At 37.0% G+C, this 19742-nt stretch overlaps 1 protein-coding gene across 1 annotated transcript; it reads left to right on the top strand.

The window, feature by feature from the left end:
* The first annotated feature begins 31 nt into the window (after window positions 1-31).
* Window positions 32-18230, top strand: LOC139120489 (E3 ubiquitin-protein transferase MAEA-like). Its single transcript, XM_070684945.1, has 9 exons — window positions 32-112; window positions 9846-10031; window positions 11109-11312; window positions 12755-12877; window positions 13521-13706; window positions 14738-14871; window positions 15721-15845; window positions 16688-16752; window positions 17354-18230. Exons 1-9 carry the CDS (start codon window positions 74-76, stop codon window positions 17453-17455), a joined length of 1164 nt encoding a protein of 387 aa, XP_070541046.1. The 5' UTR covers window positions 32-73; the 3' UTR covers window positions 17456-18230.
* The last annotated feature ends 1512 nt before the right edge of the window (window positions 18231-19742 follow it).

Below are 19742 nucleotides of genomic sequence, written 5' to 3'. Positions count from 1 at the left end.
GAATGCACACCCCTAAATATGAATGAAGGCACCCTTACCAAATTACCCACAATGCTAGTCTTATAGAGCCAATATGGCGGATCTAAAGGCACTGGAACACTCAACGTTGAAGGTAATGTTTGCCCTTTTTCACAAAAAAATACCAGTCCTTTTGAATCAACCGAGGAAGAAATGTTGCCCGTAGTAGCTATTTATGGGCTAGTCATGAATGACCGTCTGCAGCCGTTCATTTTTAACCAAAATGATAACTTATCACCAAGATCAGGAATGTCTGAGCTGTCCAAAACAACTGTATTGAGCGATAGAGAGCACACAAAGTAATTATTGCGCAGTATGATCCCTTCGTGTTACGATCCATCAGCCTGTTGATGAACGGCACACGACTTTCTGCAGGGAATGGTGGATAGTCGTGTTAAAATTCACCAGAAAATGTCTTTTTTAAGTAAAGAAACTAGCCTAAGATGAGACTGGGCGGAACTGCTTTAGAACAGCCCCCGAACTCCGGTTTGAGGGACTGCGTGAAAACAAACCCTATTATTGTATTAAATTCTAATCTAAGGACAGTTACTGTGGGGCAGAGTAATCGCGTTCAAAGGGTCTAGTAACACCATGGATGTAAAAAATACTTTTACATCCATAGTAACACTAAAAAAAATTTGTCAGTGCAGACTTCAGGACCCGTTTTTGAGTCGGTGTACATCGATACTCAATTGTCTTCGAGCGTTTTGTACTACAAAACTCACTATATGACAACTTCATAACACAGAATAGCTGTTGCATGTTGCAACAACAGGTTGACATGGATGACTGAAGTGCTAAGTTATCCATTAATGATGATGTTGTTTTACCAACTATGTATATATAGACTGGGAGGTCGATAATGTTCTATGATGGGACATAGACCCCAAAATAAAACGATTTTGGAGAGTCTATAATAGGGACAAGTAAATCTTGTTACCTGACCTCTGATTTGCTTGCTGAAAAATGTTTGCTGTTCTTCTCTTCTTGTCGAGCAGCTGATTGCATACTACTGCTGCAACTCTTGAACAAATCTTTAAAACAGTCCATCAGGCTAAGTAACAGACCAAAACTGATTACTGAGACTACCAAATTCTAAGTGGATTTTTTATCATCCTTGCATGCTTACACTGAAAGGTACCATACATGTAGATGAACAGCATGGAGGAAGATACTCCTCATCACTGGCCAAAAAGATCCTCACACATAAAATGAATTCTATTTCGTCTTGGTTATGTCCTGCCCAAAATCCTTGAATGGTTTCACATGAAAGTATTTGTGTGGGCAACCACTTTCCCCAATAGTATAGGTATGTAACTAACTATTGTGTATCACCATGTTAATTCGGAAGGTGGTACTACAGCATTCTCAGGTAAACTTGTTTTAAGTTCATCATAAACCAAGGGGCTCATGTGAGGACACAGCTGAAATGATACTTTTGTTCTAAAGCAACGCCCCAAACTGTTGCAGCACTGCTAAGTAATCAGCACTTCAAATCTGTTAAAATTGTCATGAAAGGGACTCTGTCACCAGCCATTTTGTTTTTAATCGTCAATTCCACTCCATTTTCTTTTGTGATTGACAACCTTGTACCTTTCAAAATGACAAGAATGTACCAAATTTCTATGGTGAAAAGTAAACCATAGATCAGAGTACAGTATGAACCATTCACAACACAGTAGTGAATCCTTCAGTTACAAATCAGTGAACTGGGAAAAATTGCCTCATAATATTTCCTGAAAGGATAAGTTAGTTTTGTCACAGCCCCCCTAATGGTTTTGTGTGATTTTCACAAAGGTTATGTTTACTCACATTCTGTAAAACCATCATCAGATACAAAGGTTAAGACGTGGACGTACCACAGATGGTTGAGCTTTACTACTACACAACCCCCTCCCCGACATTGTTTGCACATGAACAAGTATGTTCAAGTATATATCACCATCTGTCTATAGTTTGATTCTGTCTCCATTGGACCAGAAATCAGTGTAAGCTTTTATCATGCAGTTTTCTGTATATTCTCCACTTCTGTTAGGTAAACAGTAAGGACAAGTATGTACATGTACATGTTTGAAATATGAATAAAGATAAGTGTGAGTTATCTAGTAACTGAAAACACCTGAGGATATCCCATGCTTCAGGCCTGTCTAAAACATTGTTCCAAATCACACATTCTCTCATTCATGATGCATACGGTTGTATGTAGTATTACCTCTGTCTGCACATGTCTTTCTCAAATCCTATGAAGACTGTTTTTTATGCTTCCAGAAACCTAGGAGTGAGACATGGTCTTTGATACCACTTAGCGGTGTAAGTTAGTGCCGATTTGCAGTTACCAGGATATACTGTTTGCATTGGTATCATAAATTATGCACAATTGTGATCCAGCAGGAAAGCATTCATATTCCAGTGGTTTTATGATAAGTTACTTCAAACAAGCTATCAGAAATTGTTTATTTTGCCTGGTCTAAAGAGTTACAATTACTTCCAAGACATACATGTGGCAGGAGCAACTTGTTTTAAGAGCAGGGTTTTTGCTCAAATTCACTCCAATGACAAATTTGCAGAAACCTAAAAAATCTTCAAATTGTTAGCATTCATTGCTGTACTGAAAGCCTACCAGCCAGTTTTGATTTATAATGAAAAGCATTGAAAAAAATATTGTACATATACCGCTCATGTAAAATCAAGTGAAAGTAATAAAAATAGTAAAAATAGGCAATGTTAATAAGTGTAACTGAAAAAGAAATTGTGTGTTGATTTGACCCTTATATCTACTGATCATTTTGATTTTTATCACTTTTAGATGACTTTTGCATCTGAAAAAATAGAAACCTAAAATTGCCAGCAGCTTTTATAAGGCCAAAAAAATAAATTGTGCTGTTCCGATAACATGGTTTTCATGGTTTTTTGATATGAAATCAAGCAATAATGTATATCCGTAACTCAACTTTTATTATAATGAGCCTCAGGAAATCAAGAATGACATAAGTAAGATACTTTTACTGAATGAAAAATCACTCACACACAGATGACATAGTGAAGTATAAGGGGTGGAGCTGAAATATCTACATTTTAGGACTACCATTGCACAGTGAGTTGTGTGCCCTTGTGACATTGTCGTAAACCACACGGCCCTCTACAGCAATAGCTTGGCGCTTGATTTTTGCGCAGGTCCACGAAGCAGAAATCATGCTCTGGCTAGCGAGAATGCCTTGTGAACATGTTGAGTATCATTTTGATGGAATAAAGTGGCTGTGTGACCTGTTACATCAGTAAAACTTTAAAATAAAATGGCAGTGACGTAAGTCACACTCTTTGAGAATAATGCATGGTGGCTGACATATGATTAAAGCATAGATACCCAACAAATGCTTGTGACGACAAGCCCATGGTGGACACAAACTTTTGGATAGGAACCTGGCCCCCTAGGTTACTCTTGATTGATGCAAAAATGCTCTCTGTGTTAATATTCATGCTCAACAGGATATTATTTAGCTCTTTAAACAAACACTCAATTTCAGTTTCAATACCCACAGAGTCATTTATGCATGCAATGCCTATGATAGGCACTCTCTACCATGAGGAAGTTTGTTTTGTTTTTTTTCTTTGGTTCCAATGATATCCATATTTTTAATTTAAAGCCTATGACAGCCCATTGATCTTATTGGTCTTAAATTGATGATGTGGACACTGCATTGAAAAACACTAGCAAGCATGAATTTTTTAAATCTTTTTTGTGATAAATATGTTCAAATTGAAGGAAATCATGAAAGGAGCATTTGTTATTCATAACGGGATAACTAAGATGATAGTCAAAATCCATGTTCAGGAACATTGAGAGATCCTTTGAGTACCTACTTGGTATTGTAAGTTTCAGAGCGTGTCAACTAAAGATGAAATATTTTCAAACTTTCAAAACTTCAGTTCACTTCCGTGTTATCACAGGTCAGTGGTTAACAATCATGCATACTGTGTGTGCCCAGCATTACATTATCATTTATTCATTTACAAATATAACCACAAATATCCATGATTCATGGATATTACACATCCCCCTCCCTCAAGCAATTCAAAATCAGTTACATTATCATGTGGGTGTCCAGTGATTCTACAGCAAATCAGTGATGCCTGTAGCATGTGACACTGTACCAGACAAATGTATTGTTGTATTTGCCATTGAAATATTTCAGAGTATACGGGACACAGTTGATTTCGAACACAGATTAAAGTCAAGTCTGCCACCGTTGATGCAATTGTCTCATGATATAGCATAGGCTAGCATTGATGTTAATAAATTCAGTATTATATATTCCTGACGATTCATTTTACACAAATAAAATGTGAATGTCTCATGATATAGCCTGGATTATACAGAATAAATACAACGCAGAGATATCAAGGCTCTCATATCTTCCATACAGCACTATGGTTTGGTCTAACCGCATTTATTCCTGATAATTGACATGTATTCAGGGAGCCAGGGGTAGGAAATTTCTCTGTTAAATGAATTTCTTTCTAGGTCATGTAGAAGTAACATATTTAACCTTTTCACCACCATGGTTCTAACCCAATCCTTTTGTTCCCAATTATGACCCTTGACCTCTGGGGAAAAAAGGCAAATGATGGAATTGGAAAGGTTGAAATATGATACTGGTCTGAGACACACACCTGTGATGGGCAACTGTATCCGTCTGAATTCTGATGTTCTTGCATTTGCACCCACTTTGACAAAGCAGTGATTGTTTCCTCTCTGAAGTTGTTGAGGAGACATCTCCTGCCATGACAAATGATGCCAGCACCCTCGTTTTATGTGCGAATATTGTACCCAGGTGTGAAATGTGCTACAGTAAAGTAGCCATTTACATGGTCCACATTTACAGCGAGTGCATGAGTTGGTTTCGAATAGCACCGATTTAAATGTGGCCTTTGTTAGCCCAAACACTTTCTAGCAAAGCATATAAATTTACGTCTCAAGGTATCACCTGTAGAGATCAGGGTATCCTTGTTGGTTAGGACTTTATGGTGTACCTCATTTACATAGTTTGTCGCACGCGTCTGATGTCCATGTCAACCCAGTCCCGACAGAGAATTTGAGTTTTCCAATAAATGATCTTGTGGTGATAAGAAATGTTATAAAACTCTGTATAGTAGTACATCTGAGAGAGGTACATTCAAATGATAAAGTAAAACGATAAGACCACAGGATGCAAGGAGGAAATAAAAAATTTTACATGCACAATCAAACTCAATTTGTCAACAGTTGGCTTCAAGGAGTGGGAATGCATTTTTCTCTCAGTCTCAGTCAAAAATAAAAACAGTGATGTAAAGTTGTAATTGCAATCAATCTGAACAAAAAGGTCAATATAGCTCTCATAATGTGATATGCCATATAATTTTCTGTTCAATGATCTTAGTGATTCAGACGATGTAAACAGCAATGTCATTCATAACTTTTGCCATAATTGACTATCTTGAGAGATTAGGGGAGATCATAGATGATTTTATGTGTTCGCTGTACGTTAGACGACTGTAATGGATATTATAACTGGAGGCAAATGAAGGGAGATGTGTTGATAGCGTCCCAGGTCTTTTTAAGTCTCTCCAGTACTGACAGAGAAGACTGACACGTAATCCATCTACCGTCAAGACTCACCAAGGCCGACCAAAGGTTGCGTGTAAGTCTGATGCCAGCAGATGACTCCCAATATGAATCAAAATTCTTCCTCATCAAATCTACCATGATAGCTGTCCCTGAACAGAAAGTCTTTCTGAATTTTAATGTTATATTTAATAATTTCTCAATGTGTCATAGAAATTTTCATAATTTAAACCTGGCTTTGTGTTATGAACTGCCTTTTCTTGACCTCTGTGCATGCTGTGCTGTAAGACATCATTCAAAGATAAGGTATTGATGGCCAGTCTGTATCTGGCAATATCTTGGCATTGTATCATTGACTCAATATCTGTACATCTGTAAGGTACAATAGTTAAACTTTTATGCATTCATGTTTGAACATATATGAGGTCCCGATTATCATCAGAGTTACATCAGCAGGATATTGATTTACACACTATGAAATTTTAAAGAAAACGGTACCCTGGTTGAGATGTTGATGGACGACAAAAAAGCACCCATTGGGATTTAGGATTTGGCCAATAAGAAGACAAAATTCATATGGCAAATATGTCAAATTCAAAAGGAATCAGATTTTAGATGTGGCAGAGTTGTATGGAGTGGATGAGGAAAAGGGGAGGGGGTTGATGGGGGATATTTGGGGTTAAGGGGAAGTACTATACATGTAGTAGAAAACAAGCAATATTAAACAGGATTTGTTGTCTGAGGTGAAAAGAGAGTGATGTCATCATCATCTTGTATGAAATTATGTTTTTAGTTTTTCAAGTACTCAAGCATGTCATGACAATTTTTATAGTGCAAATTATGTGTTTATGTAGCCCCCCCCCCCTTTCCCCTAAATACATGTAGGCAGTTCCATATTTCTGTGTTCAGATTCAAGTATGGAGGTGGTGATGTTAGGTTTGAGGAGTCAAACACACAAATCCCAGACTCATTCAGTTGAAACAAACAATATACAACACAAACAATTGGTGTTCATATTTACTTTAGTTAGTGTTGGCAGAGTTATGACACTATATAGCTATATTTTGGTTGTATTTTCACGCTGCATGAAGCTTGGCAGGTTACATAGTAAGCAGTTTCTCCCATAACCTTTTGAAGCATGCTTTCTTTAATCTTTGTCAAATGCTTGAAAATTGTTTTAATTTTCAGTTAAATATCACTGTCCCATCCAGTGTTCCAAAATAAAATGTTGAAGGAAATTGATTTTTGTGTTGTCGAATAGGTTATGTTTATTCTAATATTTCTTATGTACACAATTTTCTCCGTTGGCTTTGTGCCATTGAAATTCCATTTTGTATTTGGGAAATCCATCAACTGTACAATAGAGTTTGATTGGTTGTGTGTGAAACTGCAGTTCCACTACCTTTGTTAAATGATTTAAATGATTATTGATCAGCTGTTTGATGCGGTGTTGATTGTCAACTGTTTTGGCAGGTATCATGTTTTGTTTCCTGTTTCAGAGGGAACATAAGCCATGGCTACCCGAGTGCCTTCTGAATAATGCCCAGATTATGTGTCAACAGTAGCATATTCCATCTATTGTGATTTCTGTTTTATATCCCAATCCTGTAGGATTTTATACCACACTGCAGCATTGTAGTACCTAGTCTCATTTTGTTGATTAATCTTCTGACTTGTTTTTCACTCCCTTTCGGTAAGGCAGGGTTTCTTCGTTGATTCTAACTTCAATTTTATTGCTTTTTTGAATGATTGTTTCCGTGTGGATGTTTTTGTCCTGTACACATGTAGTTCCCTGTTTCTTCACTTTAGAATTTACAAACGTAATTTAGGGCCAGGGTGACACATTGTATGATAGGTCATCAGTGGAAAAAGTGCTGTTATTTTCACTCTAAACATATTTTTTACATTGCATCCAGCTATTTCATGAACTTCATTCCCTGATGGTCAATTGAAGGAGTGCTGACTAACATTTCTAGTTAGCCTCAAGTCCCCTGTCCTCCCACCTTCAGTCACTGAAATGAATCAGAAAATGTCCGCCAGTAAGAAGCCTGATCTTCCACCTCTGGGGTCAACAAGAGTCAGATTTCGTACATGGCACTCATTACACGTGAATAAACCTCTGTAAAATAGTATTGTGTACTATTTTTGTAGGGGCCACTAATTTTGCTGATGTCATGATGACTGTTAGATTTTGCTTAAAGCAAGCATATCGCAAGATATGTTTGATGGTAACTTCATATATTCATGACCCACCCGTGCGAGGGTATAGTTTCAGATTTCACCCATGAAAGAATCTCATGAATTTCAGATGCGTTTTTGTGCTCAGATGAGATCTAGAAGAATGGGTACAAAGATATTTTAAATGGGCCCAGTGTCTTAGCCATCTATAAGGACATGTGCTAAATTGAATGAAAATCTTTTGCGCAACAAGTGACAGTATTTCTCTTGCTACGCATAGAGACAGTGTGTATGCATTTACTCCTGTTTCAGAACATTACAATTCCAGACGAGATCTTTGTTAAGAGAGCTGGAAACCAGCAGATGGGGAAGAGCCTTTTAATTAAACTTTTCATGCTTTGGGAAAGGCCAAAGCAATTGACCTCGTGCCCCTTCCTGATGTATGTCTAAATTATGTAGCCATTTTCCCTCCGACTTCCATGATTCAGTGCATGCTATTTGATGGTGCAGAATACTTATTTTCAGACTAAAACTCTGACCAGTGCAATCTTAATCAACCAAAACACTGCATATTCAAATATCTCGATCATTTCATCACTGTACATAAAAAACACACAGGTTTATATTTAAATATATAATATTGCATGTATTGTACACGAAATCTAGTCTACAATTTCAATACTGTCCCTATCTGAGATAGAACAGCTCAAGGCATGTGTTACAAATGGAAATTTCTTCTGATCTGGTTCAGTACTCTTTTATGACTCTTTTATGTCGTAATCATTCAGCACTGTCTGTTTATCAATGGCACCATTCATGAAGCATGCGTCGTGTATTAATTTTCACCAGTGCTTCCCACCAATTTTGGAATTTATGTTTTGCCCCTGTCATCATTATATTACCTGATGCCTTATTTCCCATAGAGGAAGCCAATATACGGTGTATTCTACTTACTTTATAATATTTGTATGTAACTTAAAAAACAGGAAGTTTAGGAAAGATTTATATCTACCCTGCGATGATACTTCTCCACCACTGTAACAGGAAGTTAAGAAATTTTATATTTAAGAAATTGGGAAAACTTAGAAAAAAAAATCGATAACCCAAGAGATAAAACGTGTAGTGTTTTCATGCAGACGCAGTGCCGTTAGTTACCAAATATTTTTGTTTCTAGACATAGTGGTATTACGGGAAATTCAGAAATCATATCGGTGAAGTCAAGTGAAAACTCTCTTCACATTGTCTATCAACATTCCTGATTCAACGCACTAATAAGGATACGTGTACAAGTAGATGCATGCGTCAGTGTGTGTCTGTTTATTTTTAAACGTGAAACAGCAGAAATACTGGAATGTACTTGTGAGTTTCCCTCAGAAGACACAATGTCAGTGATTACTGTTAACTCGACCAACCTTCTAAATAAAGGATACATATTTATGAAAGGAATTTGTAATAAAATCAACAAACTTCTTTCTGAGAAGTTTAAAATCAAAAACAGATGTAGCATATATAACATGTACATGTTTCTGTATGTGTGTTTCTCTAAAGATGGTTCTGTTGATATATGGAGGTCGACATCTAGGTTTTAATCTTAAAATTTCACTCAAGTTTCTCATATATGACATGCAAGATGGCAACATGTTTTGCAGTGTCACACAGGTGTCTCACGTAGGCACTTTGTGGGTCTATATTATAATTTGAAAAAATAATAGTTGCCGACAAAAAGGTTTGACCTTTGATTTTAACAATGGAAGTTGAGCATGTCATTTTTCCTGGTCGTCATAATGGCAACCTATATTCCTAATCTTTGATACTGTCAGAGAGGTGATATATCTCAATATCTTGTGTCAAAAACTGCACACTGAACAGGGAAGTTGAATGCAGGCCTTGATAAGATTCATTATGGATGAATGGACTTACCACCTGGGCCTTACTGACTCTAAAATATGAAATTCTAAACTGCCATTAATATCACTCAGAGACATTTGTGTATGTTTATCAGTATTGATGTTTTGCCTACACAAGGTATTAATCTTCATTTTCGCAGGTACCCTATGAAATTCTGAACAAGAAGTTCAGAAACGCACAAAAGAACATCGACCGTGAGGTCTCCCATGTTATCCACGTGACGAACGAAATAGAGAAATGCCTAGAAAACAAGCCGGTCACAGTCGGTGCAGTGGCCAGCCTGCTTGATTCAGTGGTTGATAAGCTGTCTGTACTCAAGAGAAAGGTAGGTTCTGCCTAGTCCTCTGTGCAGCAAACCTCGAGTTGTTTTGTATTGCAGTCATTAAACGCACATAAACCATGGAAGTACATCAAGATAAAGTTATGAAATATTAGGATCCTGCAATCCTGTTTGAGTAATATTTCATGCCGACATGCACTCGCCAAGCTGCCAGTGTAATAAACAATTTATACGTCTGGGAAAATAAACAGACCAAGGCTTGAAAAAATTATGTGATTAATGGCATTTTGGGTATTTTCAAATGAAGAGAAATTAGATATGCAGCCATGCGTGGTTCATACAAAAAGGCAATGATTCATTCATAATTTTGTTAACTCTAATTTTGCCTTTTGGTCAATTTTTAACTGACCCAGCAACTAAAAGTCAACCACTTTTCAACACAAAGCAAACAAGCAGTGAATGGGTAGCATGGCTCAGTCTCAGATAGGAATCAATGAACAGTTTATAATTTGACCAGTGCCAATCTGGCATGATTTATGCCGTCTGTCTGATGCATATTCTAATTAGCAACAGTAACGGACACATTTCAGGCCCTGATGAAAATCACCAAGCAGAAACAGAGACAGACTTCTTTGATTTACTAAATTTGCTTCATTCACCTAGTCATATGGTCATTCAACACCTCATTAATATTACATTTTTGAAGCCGAGATGTATTGTTGTAGGTTGTTTCAAATCAATCCACTTGAGAAAAAAATTCCAAGTGGTCATAATAACTATCTCGGTCTATTTTTACTCAAATATCCCTCCATAAATTGTATGTAAATTTTGCACTTTTCTCTATGTGATTTTACATGCTTATACCTTTATACTGGGACATCATACATATACTCAGTGGCAGTTCTGTAGTAGTTTCCTAAAGACTGTTATCCCAATCATTAACAACCATCCATGTGTCTGTGTAGTAGCTCTGACCAAAATAGAGGTCTCTGCCGCAACGGGCTGTGTGTTGGGTGTGTTTTCACCACACCGTTTGTAACTGCCCCCAGAAAATGAATCTGCCTTGGAAGGTGTGATGTGCATTCATCAAGGGCTAACACCGTTGCCACAAACTCTTTGCAGGCTGAAGAGAGCATTTCTCAAGAAGAGGAGAGTGTGAAAGTGTGTAAACGGCGTGTTGAGCATTTAAAAGACCATGACAATCCAAACCCAAGTGCTGTGGCTCAATGGAAGAAGAAACGATTAGATAGGATGCTAGTGGAGTACTTTCTGAGGGCTGGTTATTACGATACAGCTCTAAAATTAGCAACACACACTGATATCAAGGTGAGATGAAAATTGTCTTTAATATGCAAAGGGATCATCGTTTGAAGATTGATTTCTATTATCACATGTAGTATTCATTCTTTCAGTCCTTGAGAATTGCTTCAGTGGCCATTCCTGTTAGATTTTATAAATCCTGCTTGATCTCAGCGTGTCGTCAATCCATAAATACAACGACCGTCTTTGCAAAGCACTCTTTTCATTTTGCAAAGTGAATGTGAAACCAACCCCCTCAAACATTTATATCACCTATTTAGATAACATTGACTCCTGAGTGTTTTGTCAGTCAGATGTTTTGTATTTGTTGGTTCATACAGCGGTCAGATATCTGCAAATTTTCGTGGACTTTGCTCATTGAACCATTTCCTTTCCGAGCCAAATTGTGAGAAAGAATGCGACTTGTGGTCAAATTTTTTTCATAAAAATGGTAGGAAGCACTGAAAAGGTTCATGTTCATTCTTGTAACATAGTTTGTGCACAGTTTTAACACAACAGGTATCAGTGCTAAATTTCCTGCCAACTTGAGGAACAGCTGTATTGAATCATAACTGAATTAAAATTACTTTAAAAATACAAAAAATTGAGAAATTATTCCAAACTTTGACTCTTCACTATCAAAACAAAACTGCACATTTCCATCAGTGAAACAAAGAGGAAAAATGTTTGACTTTCACACTTGGAAGTATCTTCCAGTCACTCCAGACAAACCCACCAGGCAACATCAGGATGAACAAAGCCATTTTGTGTGTTAAATATAAATTATTATTCATGTAACATTTAGAGATTGTGGTATGTCAATATTTGGTTACTGTACTTTGCCTGTAAATGGGAGAACGACTCAGTCTGATACAGTTATATCTTGCATACGAGATTTGTTTTTATCTATCGATAACTGAGTGTGGTGCTTATTTGTTTTATTGCTTTACCTAGACAATTTTTGCTCCATCTCTTGAGTTTTATTTTTGTTTATACTACATTGTAGTGCTTTCTACGGATGTCACCATCAGTAGACCAGACAACTAAATTACTGTATTATTCTATCAGATTTCCACGTTTGATAACATGTTATAAAATTTCTGGTTTCAAGCATATTTTATCATACAGTCGGTGCAGTCTGCAAGTTCTCAAAGAGATAAGAATAGTTATCTCACAGCAATTCTAATCCCAGCTGTCTGTTACCTCTTGTATTCTTTTACCAATTACATGGGGACAACAGTTGATAAGATGTTGGCGCATGATCAAAAAATGGTGCTTTGTGGTCAGAAAATATGTAACTGTTTATCAGCTGTGAGTGAGAGGGCATGCCCCAATGTAGGTTACATTACAAGTTGTATAACAAGAAAAACATGTTGTATACCAATGATATTGCATGATGACTTTACGGATGACTGTGACTGAAGGACTTCCAAAAGTAAATCAAAAATATTTTTGATAATTTTCACCAGGATTTAACCAATATAGAACTGTTTATGGTGTCCAAAGAAGTAGAAGAATCACTCTTGCGGAGAGAAACATCCAGCTGTCTTGCCTGGTGCCACGACAATAAGTCAAAACTTAGAAAAATCAAGGTATGTATAGTACATCCAAGAATTAGTTCTCAATGTGCAACTTCACTTTATCGAACATGAAGTTAAAATTGAGAAATAGTCTGTTATCTCCTCAACCTGCAGTATTTCTACTGATCAAAAAAGATATTGACATGTTTGTTTAAAAGTATACACAAGACATTTAAAACTTCTGGTTTTAAAATACTGGTGGCATACTTACAAGAAACATGTTGAACTGCAGAAGACATGCCTGCAATCCTTAGTCTCAAAACAAAGACTTTAAGATAGGTTTGTTTGGTGTGAGCAAATTTCTCTTGCTGATATTGTATGTTTTTAAAATGTCATTGAAATGCTAATGTGTGATACAAGGTTGGAACAATGCACTTTTGCTTTGGTGTCAAGAATAAAGAGAGGCAAGATACGATCTGTTCAATGTAAAATTTTCTCAGAATATTTGTATACTTTTGATGCTATGTTTACATCTATTCTTATCAAACAAGTATATTCCAAATATTATCGAATAACAAAAAACAAGTTACATACTTTTCAAGAAAGAATGTCCCAATTATATGAAAATGTAGTTCAGTCCCCCATCAGGTAGGACTTGCCATTGCCTCTCAGTTTCTCAATCTGTGCATCCATTTCCTTGGTTCTTTCATTTCAGAGCTGTCTAGAATTCAATCTACGAACACAGGAATTTGTGGAACTCATACGTTGTAATAAGCGTATGGAAGCAATCAAGCATGCCCGCAGATTCTTTGCAAATTTGGAGACCCACCAGTTGGCAGAAGTGCAGAAAGTCATGGGTCTTCTCGCCTACCCTTCTGATACCCAGATCTCTCCATATAAGGTGAGTAATTCTTTACAAGGTCTACTGTAATTTAGGATGGATTTGGTCATTCACACACAGGTTTAGTGTAGCTTCGTAACCTTTCCTGCAATTTCCATATATGTAGCAGAGCCAGTCATACTATCATTGTGCCCTCAAAGCCAATATGATGTGTCATTTGCGTTACAATGTTCTCTCCTTCCAAAGAAAATTCTACATGAAGCTGATGTACAGAAATGTCTATAAGTATTGTAATTGATTCAGACAGTCAAGAAACTTGTGTGTAGAGGGCTCACTGTATCCTTGTGAATGGTGATATTAAACCATATTATATTGGTACCATAGCCATACCAAATTGGCTGAATTATTCTTGGGTGTTACAAGGTAGTGAGATTTTAATCTCAGAATAGTTTCAAATTGGCAAAGGTGTAAGAACATAGGTGAATTGTTCATGAAGTATGGTGATATTTTTGTACTTTCTTTGTATAATTCTGTTGATTTACATTGTGGAAATGTGGTAAAATGACATGGGATATCGGAAAAATAAAACCACTGTTTTCATAATAGAAATCTTAGAGTGTAACATCATATGCTTTATGATACCAGGACGGTTTAACTTTGCAGTATTTTCACAACCATTGATAGAATCTGGTTATTTTCTGTGGCCTCGTCACGTTGATATGTTGTGAACCGGGGTGAAATAGAACAAAGGGTTGTATTACATGTATAACAGTATCCACAAGGTATGTCTAAGGGTGTTTGCACATTAATTCTGAGTCTCATCAATTGGGTATACATAGAGGTTACCAAACTCCAGTCCTATTTTCACTGACGAATGCAGATCTATTTCAGGTCGTGATAAATGTACAAGATGATGCATCATTGTCATGTATAAGTTTTATACATTGAGTAAGAAATTAAAGCCACATGGACTTTCGTAAAAGTTCACTTCCCAACACTCCAGCCATCAAGTTTTGTACAGTGCTGATACAATATAGATCATACTGTTACTGATCATTAAACATATTTTTATTCTCTTTTGACACCAACAGGAACTTTTAGACTCTACCCGCTGGCAACTATTGGTGGAGCAGTTTAGAAATGATAACTTCAAACTTCACCAATTGAATTCCAATTCAGTATTTACAGTCACTTTAGAATCCGGTCTAGCTGCATTGAAGACTCCGTATCCTTTACAAATAGAACAGATCGGTCCACTAGTTTTTTCTTCATGTCGCCGCCACACATACTTCCTCAAGGAATTGTGAGCGTTAAGGGATTAAAAACAAGTTTTGTCTAAATTACAGTTGATCAGGTCAAGTCCCCCATGGAGAAAGGCAGTCATCTGAAGAAATATGTTGTGACCATGTGGGTAGAATTTTAAACGAAAGTAGGAAAGTTCAAGTGTGATATGCAAGAGATACCCAAATCAGGTGACTGTAGAGAAAATTACATTTCCTGTGCTTCGATACAAATTGATATCATATGCTGTCAAACAGCACATAGGTCAGAAGCTGTTGCGTACTCAATGGTCAGACCACATAAAGTTTTGGTTATAGTGTAGGCTGTGTGTTTTTGTACTTGTCACACAGTTCTTCACAAATGATAGATGTAGGGATATGCACACCTGGACGACTTTACTCTTTGTAATGTCAACTTTGAGGAATGTAAATTTTCTGTCGTTCCTTAAATGTGCAAAGCCAGCAGTGGTGATGTTAGAGCAAGTATTGACCATGAGTACAAATCCTGATGATACCCCTGGGATGCAAAAAACCCTAAAAAATTGCATTTCCAAAGCTAGATCTTGTGTGACATTCACACAATTTATGTTTAATGTGACCTGCTCTGCACTTCAAATACCTTAAATGAGAATGCAGTGTTGCATTCGAGAGTAAAATATCCCCCTGGTCAATACTGGAACCTGTGAAGCCAAGCGTAATGTCCAGAGTGGCCGCATTGATATATCTGTCAGACTGAGGGACGTTGTCTGCTTACCAAAGCTGATTGTTATCTGTACCCTTAATGAAGCTTCCAGACACTGCTATCGTGAGGACGGCAAGAATCCAGAGTGTCCGGTATGCAATAAGAATCTCAATGAGTTAGCCAAGCCACTGCCCTTTGCCCACTGTGCTCAGTCAAGGCTAGTTTGCTACCTGTCAGGTATGTGTACTTGTATTCAGCTCGTAAAATCTCAAATTATTCTTCCATCATTTTATCGCATAAATTTGCAAGATTGTTCCATTGATAAAATTGAGCTCCCCAACCACTGAATTTGGGAAGAGTCATGTAGTTTTCTGTGCAAAGGTTGATGGCTAGGGCAAGTTAGTTTTTGATCTGGTTTAAATGACATAGTTACAACTTTCTGTGGTAATTTCACTGCTACATGTCATATTACGGACAGGACATGAACAGCGTATATGCACAACATGCTTTGTTATTGTTGAGCTATGAAGATTCGGTTTGTGGGTTCAGTGATTCTGATTTGTTCTCTCATGTAATGCATCAGCTTTATAAACAGTAGTGTATGGTATCACACCTTCATTTTCAACGTTGTCACATAGATTGTCGGATGTTTTCAAATGTTACACAAATTCCCATACGATTACATGTATATTTAAAGATGTTACCTCATTCAACACCCAAGTGCCTGCCATGTACCAGGTTAACTACCTTAAATCAGGGGATCACATCAAAATATACATTAAAGTGTTATGCAATCTATCCCTGTGGTTTATTTTGGAAGGTCCAGAAAGCTTTGAGAATTGCAGTTCACAGAAATTTCAGGGTTCAGACTGTGGTGAAATCTGATCATTTCTCCACATAATTTTTTGCCGTGCAAGAATACTAGATAGTCATATTTCTGTATCAAAGACACATATTGTATACGTACTCAACAATATCTCTAACCACCCCAAAGACGCTTATAAAGCTAAATTCAGAGCCTGTTCACTGACATTAAAAAGAACAAATGAAATATTTTTTCATTTTTGATTTTTTTCAAGGACAAGTAATGAATGAACATAATCCACCAATGATGTTACCAAATGGTTACGTCTATGGAGAAAATGTAAGTCAGAATCTACATTCAGTACACAGCAACAAGATTTCATTGAAAAAAAATCCCTGTTGTTGTTATGCATGAAATGTTCTATCAAGTTACCAGGACAACCTGCCAAGGAGGGCAGTAATGGATATAAGTGGCTGTTGCAATTGTACTTGTTTAGAGTATCATAACTGCTCTATGATTGATGTGTTGAAGTTTACTGTGAAAAGTGATGCTTTGAGCTGAGAATGTAACAATCTCTGTGCCGCCGCCAAATGCTTTACAACTACGGGTAGGAATAGAATGGACACGTTTTGAAAAGAAAGTGATCATACTTTATACCATTATAACTCTTAGAACCAGAGTAATTGTTGTGTGCAGTTAAATCATCTTTTCTGGAGAGAAAATGATAAACTTAACAGATACTTGACTGTGATACTCTGCAATGCAAGGAGGCAAGGAGACAAGTTACACAGAGCGTGATGGCGTAATGAATTACCGTGGAGATCAATACAAGTCATGGTCAACAGTCACATTCAATTCCGTATTCTTCCTACAAAGCTTTTTAGCAGACTTCTGGTGTCAGCTAATTAGCTTCCATTTGTCCCATCTCTTCTCTCCGTAGTCCTTAAGAGCCATGGCAGCTGAGCATGATGGGAAAATCACCTGTCCAAGAACAAAAGACTTGTACACTATAGACCAAGCTGAGAAGGTCTTTGTCATGTAATGGTGCAGGAACTTTCCTGGCAACAATATTCAAGAGACTACCACGTTAATCCTGTTTTTATTTTCAACAGAATATTCAGTGTTTCATAGACTATGCTTACGCATGCAATGCTGGTGAAAATTATGTAATTATTGTATATTTACAGTATTGTTTGCAGCCGTTTTACTGAGCTGTCTATGGGGTTTACAAGAAAGGTTGATATACCTATGTAAGGTGATATCCTACATCTAGTAAATGGATTTTCAGAAAGAAATTGAATCTTCCAAATGTAACCGGTCTTTGTTTAACAACAGTTTCACGGATGTCCTCAAAAAAAATTTAAAGCTTACAGTTGTGTTTTCTTAACTAAATTTTGTTCCCCAAGGTTCATATTGAGAGTCAAAAGCAGACACTTACCTCAACCAATGCTTTTAAAAAAATTCTGTTGGGCATTTTTGTATCTACACTAAGTGTATTTAAACACAGAATGCATCTTCGGAGAACTCCATTTTTTCTCTGAAAATCTTTTTGCTACCATTGGTGTTGTATGTGACATTTGACTGTTGGGTCTCTGAAATTCCACAAATTGTTGGACTCCACAGTAATCAGTGAGAAATTGAAATCATGCAGGCCTATTTCTGTAACAAGATTCCAATATTAACATTTAGGAAAAGGGTTGGGATTTGCCCCGAGTTTTGTGTTAATCCTCTGAAATACAAAGGGACCATTTATTGTTAGCATTTGTGTTTGATTTAGATCAGCAAATAAACATATTTATTTTTAGCAAAACAATAAAGACTGGAACAAAACTAACTTGAACACCCTACTCCCACCAACGTACGGGTAACAACACATTACCTTACAAAAATAATGTCAATAAGAGAAGGCAGTGTTATGAAGCCCTCTTTACTGAAATGCTATTATCTTTTAGGTTTTGACCAATGTATATATATCTCTGTGGACATAATGGGCTTTGTTATCATTCACTAACAATTTACCAGACCTTTGAGATGGTTGGAGATTCACTGCTGAAAAAATGTGTGTAAATGTTGAGTGTACGTGACATGTGATCTCTTTCAACCAATGAATGCCACTCCTCATAATTGTGAATATTTAAGATATTATTTTGCACAATGCTTTTATTTGGTATATTTGTGTTCTTTTATGAGAAAATCCAAATCAACTAGCTTTATGCAGAAATGACAGAAAAACCCTATATTAACCCTTGGATTGATATTTTGCCATGATACCTGTAAATTGGTGTCAAAGCCTCTAAAATCACAGGGGATAGGTTAATTAGCATACTGAAATGACGGTACATTATGTGTATTATGTACAATCACTGTAAAAGTTGATTGGTGCCAGCTTAATGAGTCCCCACGGACACCGTCCGGGGGGACTTATAGGTTTGGTCATGTCCGTGCGTGCGTGCGTGCGTGCGTGCGTGTGTGCGTGCGTCCGTCCGTTCACGCAGATATCTCAGAGATGCCTGCAGCGATTTCATTCAAACTTGGTACAAGGATTACTTCATATGTCATACAGATGCACGTCAATTTGTTTTGTGATACGATCCAATATGGCCGCCAGGCGGCCATTTTATTACGATTTTTTCATGTACAGAGCCTTAACTCAGACATGTTTCAACCGATTGTATTCAAAGCTGGTACAAGGACATTGACCAATGTCATAGATATGCACATTAATTTGTTTTGTGATACGATCCAATATGGCCGCCAGGCGGCCATTTTGTTACGATTTTTTCATGTACAGAGCCATAATTCTGGCATATCTCAACCAACTTTATTTAAACTTTGTACAAGGACATTGACCTATGTCATACATATACACGTCGATTTATTTTGTGATACGATTCAATATGGCCGCCAGGCGGCCATTTTATTACGATTTTTTCATGTACAGAGCCATTACTCAGGCATGTTTCAACTGATTTTATTCAAAGTTGGTACAAGGACATTGACCAATGTCATAGATATGCACGTCAATTTTTCATGTGATACGATCTAATATGGCTGCCGTGCGGCCATTTTGTTACGATTTTTTCATGTACAGAGCCATAACTCTGGCATATCACAACGGATTTTATTTAAACTTGGTACAAGGACATTGACCTATGTCATACATATGCACATTGATTTGTTTTGTGATACGATCCAATATGGCCGACATGTGGCCATTTTATTACGATTTTTTCATGTTCTGAACTACAACTCAGACATGTATCAAGCGAATTTATTCAAAAGTATTTTTATCACAGACCTAATGAAGAGGACTCTATCCTCTCTGAGGA

The sequence above is a fragment of the Ptychodera flava genome, chromosome 20, assembly GCF_041260155.1.
Source record: "Ptychodera flava strain L36383 chromosome 20, AS_Pfla_20210202, whole genome shotgun sequence".
Taxonomy (NCBI): domain Eukaryota; kingdom Metazoa; phylum Hemichordata; class Enteropneusta; family Ptychoderidae; genus Ptychodera; species Ptychodera flava.
The sequence above is the reverse complement of the archived record's forward strand: the minus strand, read 5'-3'. Positions and strand labels throughout refer to the sequence as shown.